The sequence below is a fragment of the Setaria viridis genome, chromosome 2 (genome assembly GCF_005286985.2).
Source record: "Setaria viridis chromosome 2, Setaria_viridis_v4.0, whole genome shotgun sequence".
NCBI classification, from domain to species: domain Eukaryota; kingdom Viridiplantae; phylum Streptophyta; class Magnoliopsida; order Poales; family Poaceae; genus Setaria; species Setaria viridis.
In genome coordinates this window covers 30,221,071-30,226,249 of record NC_048264.2, presented here as the reverse complement: position 1 = coordinate 30,226,249, position 5,179 = coordinate 30,221,071, and the positions used below count along the sequence as shown (strand labels likewise).

The window sequence follows — 5,179 nt, the reverse complement described above, 5'->3', positions numbered from 1 at the left end:
ACAATAGTTTGTCTGTTTTGATTTAAATACCACTGATTTTAACTGAAGCAACAGCTAGAGCAACTGAGATATATTCTTGAAATTGACACACTTTTTAATAAGGATGCTATATTACATTTTTTAAAGGAATGCTGGAAAGTTCTCAACAATTCAATACATGTCCAGATGCAACGACATTTTGTTCCTCCTCTAAGAATTTTTGTTCCACCAAAACAAAACCAATGTTCCAGTTAAATAATTCTTGTCAACCAAGATAGGGGGTACAAAAAATTGTTCTTAGTTTGCATAATTTATTCCAACATACAAACTTTTTTATTCATATAAAGAAACTTTCGTTCCAGTTGAACAATTCTTCTCGAGGGGGGTTGTTCACCACGAACTATCCTAACGACTATGAGTATCTCCAAAAGACAACCACCAGATCATGAGATTGACAAAGTGGCACCTCGTTGTAGCCTACCACTGAAAAAATAGCATTGACTAATTTTTGGAATAGATCCAAGAAAATACTAACACCAGTGTTCTGTTGAGAATTCGAACTCGGATAAACATGTTACGAACCTTACCTAGTGAGCTACGTTCAATTTTCAAATGCACCCTAAAGTCGACCACCAAGAAATCATATCTAATGGACATCCTATTATCTCTTCACGACGGGACAGCGTCAGGATTTGTGTGAAATGAGATGGTGAGTTGGAGGATGGGTTGAAAATATTGAATTTGGTTTCAATATAATTGGAAAATATTTAACAATAAATATTAATTTGGTTTAAAAATTATTGAATCAGGTTACAAAAAATGTTATGTGTACATTAAAGGTGGTTTAACAAATTTACACATCAAATTTCAAAGCATGCTTGAATAACATCCTCATCCCACGTTTTTTTCTTTCATATTGTAGCAATAGACCTGCTGAAGAACTTCAAAGTTCAAGCAATCATTGGCCCAAAGACTGTACACAGGCGAGGTTCATGATTGGCATCGGCAACAAGACAAATGTTCCCATCTTGTCATATTCGGCTACTAGTCCTTACTTGTCAGCTAAGCACTCCAAGTACTTCGTTCGCACTGCCCTGGATGATTCCTCCCAGGTCCCAGCAATTGCTTCTCTGGTTCAACTCTTCAACTGGCGCCAAGTCGTACCCATATACGAGGACTCTGACTTCGGTAGAGGCATTATACCATACCTTGTGGATGCTCTCCAAGATGTTGATGCGCACATCCCATACCGAAGCGTCATCCCTTCAGTTCCTACTGAGGATCAGATAAAGGCGGAGCTAAACAAGCTCAAGACTATGCAGACATGAGTCTTTGTCGTGCATATGTCATCTGATATTGCCGCACGCCTGTTTGTCCTTGCTCATGATGCTGAGATGCTTACTGATGGTTATGCTTGGATTGTGACTGATAGTGTAGGAAACATGTTTAGCTCCTTCGATCAGAGAACGATCAATTCAATGCAGGGAGTTCTTGGCGTGAGGCCTTATGTGCCACCATCGGACAAGCTTATCAACTTCCCTCCTCGATTTGTTGCACAGTACCAACAACAGAACCCTGGTGCACCTGACCCAGCAAATCCAAATGTGTTCCATCTGTGGGCTTATGACACTGCATGGGCAATCGCGATGGCTCTAAGGAAGGTTGGTCCCCTTACACTAGGCTTTCAAATGCCATCACCACAAAACAGCAACAACTCAAATGATTTGAGTTTGTTGGGTGTGTCACAAGATGGACCGGTTCTTATTAACGCCATTAGAGCCACTAGGTTCCAGGGCATATCAGGTGATTTTGTTCTTGTCGATGGTCAGCTGCAGGCATCAGTATTTGAGATATTTAATGTGATTGGCAATTCATATCAAAATGCTGGGTTCTGGACACCAAAGTTTGGCCTAAGTAAGAACCTCATTGTATCTTCTGGTCCAAGTCGTACTGTTGGATTGAATACGGTGCTTTGGCCTGGTGGTTCAGTACAGCCTCCTAGAGGTTGGGAGTGGCCGGTGGCTGGAAAGAAGTTGCAGATTGCTGTGCCAGTAAAGCCATCTGTCAACCCATTTGTGAATGTTAAGAAGAATGTGGCTACTGGAAAGTTTGACGTGACTGGATATTGCATAGATATCTTTGAAGCTGTCATGCGAGAGATGCCATATGCTGTCCCCTATGAGTATGTACCTGTTGTGGACCCTAACATAGCTACCAACATAACCCTGTCATACAGTGAGATATGCTATCAGGTTTCCCTGAAGGTAAGCTCATTCTTAATATCACTACTGGAATTTGTAAGATTCTCTTCTATTTGTTTTCCCTATGATCAAAACTTTTCTAAAATCATGATATTTATATGTGTAGACTTTTTTCAAAATAACACTATTTAGGGAAGTATGTTGTTGCTATCTCTAATGTACAGTACATAACCAATTTCATTTATAAATGATATAATAGAAGACATTATAGCATGACGGAGTTTGTCTTGACGTGAAACCATAGAACCATAAATATGCCTTTACTTTAAGCATAACATGGTATCTTAGTTATGGGCACGCGAAAAAATGGGGAAAGGGGTGAGAGGACCATTTTCTTAACTCAATAGACTGGGTGTGCATTCGGAAGTTGAGATTCGAGAGCTCAGCTGCTGATTTATTCTGTCAGTTATTGATACTTAGGGTTCTCTTTTGTTATCTCCCTAATATTTTTACTTAGACAATTATTTGATCCAATTCATCATTTTTTGTGGAACAGAAATATGATGCGATGGTTGGGGACACCACAATAATCATAAATCGCTCTAAGTTAGTTGACTTTACTTTACCTTACACTGAATCGGGGGTGCAGATGGTCGTAACCATGAGAGAGAACTGGAGCAAGAGCTTGTGGGTTTTTCTGAAGCCTATCGAACCAATCCTATGGGCAGCCTTCTTGGCTGTTTTTGTGATTACAGGTTTTGCCATATGGTTTATTGAGCATAATGGAAGCATATATTTTGGTGGGCGCCCTTGGACACAGTTTGTCAACATTGCTTATTTCAGCTTTCAGGCACTTCTTGCTGCTCCAAGCGGTGAGCTAAAACGAATTGATAAAAGAGAGCTTATTTCGTTCTACGGATATCTAGAGATGAACATAGATTTGTTGGGTTCACACTTAACTTCTTATAGTAAACAACCTTCCAATAGGTTCACAAAAATGCAATGGAACAAAAATAAGAACTATAGTTATCACTTTAGCTCAATTTAAAATTTTGTTCCTACATTTTAGCTAACATATATGATGGTATCAATTTATACAATTTATGTTTTTTTGCAACGTTAGACATGGATGCAAAGTTTACTTTACATTTTGCCTAAAAAAATTTACTTTACTTGACAACTTTCACTAATTGCCTTCACTTGGTTTGTTGCAAAATTATTTGATAAACTTGTCATTCTTATTTTACTGGCTTTTGTAGTTCATTTTCTGCCAAAACCTGCACATAGATCTTAGGAAAACAATTTAATGAAAATCTTGGCGAGATTTGGTAGGGTATTCTGCTTGCCAACCAAACACAGACCCTTAAGACTTTGGCTTGACATGTTGGTGGTACATATTTTTGCAGACCCAAAACTGAAGAAATGGCTATCGGAATTTGCACTCATAAACTTCCTGTTGCTGGTTTGGTTGTTGGAGAAACTCTATAGTGCAAGTTTGACTTCGATGATGACAGTACGACAACTCCAACCAACAGTTGCCGACTTGAATCAGTTTATTAGTAATGGAGATTATATTGGTTACCAAAGTGGGTCTTTTGTGAAAGATCTCCTGAAGAGCCTTAATGTGGACGAGCGTAAAATTAGAAGCTACCGAACCAATCAGTATGCTGAGGCACTGATGAAAGGGAGTTGGAATGGTGGTGTTGCAGCAGTAGTTGATGAGATACCGTACCTCAAGTTGTTTATGTCCAAGCATTGCAGGAACCACAGTATCATTGGTCGTGTTTACAAGACTGGTGGATTCGGCTTTGTAAGTTAATAATTTATTGTACATTCATTGTAAATGTTTTTGTCTTGACTACATCGTGATGGCTAGATGCTTATTACCACATCACTGATGCTGGTCAGCAAGCAGTCCAAGTTTCCTGTACATCACATCTCTACAGGTTTCACATTTTTACCAGTTATCTAATTCACATGGTTTTGACTACTGTCAGGTCTTCCCTAAGGGCTCTCCGCTTGTTACTGATGTGTCCCGAGCTATACTAAAGGTGACAGAAGGGGACGAGATTGTGGGCATTGAGAGGAAGTGGTTGGGACTGGACAAGGTGACCTGCAACAGCATGACGAACGCCCTTGAGATGGGCTCTGTTGTTACCTGGAGCAGTTTAAAAGGAGTGTTCTTTATAACCTTTGGTCTGTGGGGTATTGCGGGCATCATTTACATAGTCATTAAGTTCTGGCCATGGAGGCAAATAGAAAGCACAGTCCAGGAAGCCGTCGCTGAAGAACTTGTTCTTGAGCTCTCCAATGGCGATGAGCAGGATGATACGATATGGCCAATTGAAAGAAATAGCCATCTAGTATTTCACCTACGTGGCCATCCACCGCAAGCACAAGTAGCAGGACCTCAAGGAGATCCAGCGGAACCACCGCCAGCACAGGTAGCAGGGCCACTGCAAGCACCGGTAGCAGGACCTCAAGGAGAACCAACAGGACCAGGAGGGCACCAGGAGCAACGAAATTGAAGCTGAATCAAGAGCATGGTGGGCACCAAGAGCAACGAAATTGAAGCTGAACAACGAAATGAACATGGGCATACTTTTCTCAACAATTGTGTTCTTTTTCTCTGTGTTTGTGAAGTGTTAGTATCTGTTACTTCATTTGTTTTTTTGGGGAAGTCGCTTCATTCAACTTGTCTGTCTTGGACATGTAATTTTCTAAAATAATTTGCAAAAGCTGTTATGGTAATCTTTCCCTTTTGTGAATACGGATGTCATGGAAATAAATTCTAGAAATATAAAAAACTAGAGCAAAAACATAACCTTCCTTTATGTGAGCTAAATTTACCAAGCGGCAGTAAATGTTAAGAGCTCGGATCTGAACCTTTTTTGTCAGTGAGCTCGGCAGGTGCTATGCCGTTTCATTATAGTAGAAAACAAGTGGTATGTAGTACTATGTACAATGCTCTTAGGCATCATATAACTAAAAGGAAAGCA

At 40.0% G+C, this 5,179-nt stretch overlaps 1 protein-coding gene across 1 annotated transcript; it reads left to right on the top strand.

The window, feature by feature from the left end:
- Positions 1-882: 882 nt before the first annotated feature.
- Positions 883-4,708, top strand: LOC117841972 (glutamate receptor 2.5-like). Its single transcript, XM_034722301.2, has 4 exons — positions 883-2,243; positions 2,936-3,052; positions 3,796-3,990; positions 4,178-4,708. Exons 1-4 carry the CDS (start codon positions 1,323-1,325, stop codon positions 4,706-4,708), a joined length of 1,764 nt encoding a protein of 587 aa, XP_034578192.2. The 5' UTR covers positions 883-1,322.
- Positions 4,709-5,179: the final 471 nt, after the last annotated feature.

What these genes read in the sequence shown, in the direction of transcription:
- LOC117841972 (XM_034722301.2), top strand. Translation starts at nt 1,323, where the DNA reads ATGTCATCTGATATTGCCGCACGCCTGTTTGTCCTTGCTCATGATGCT. An exon ending in ACTTCTTGCTGCTCCAAGCG is followed by an intron (nt 3,053 to 3,795) that starts GTGAGCTAAAAC and finishes GATCTCCTGAAG; the next exon opens with AGCCTTAATGTGGACGAGCG. An exon ending in AGACTGGTGGATTCGGCTTT is followed by an intron (nt 3,991 to 4,177) that starts GTAAGTTAATAA and finishes GACTACTGTCAG; the next exon opens with GTCTTCCCTAAGGGCTCTCC.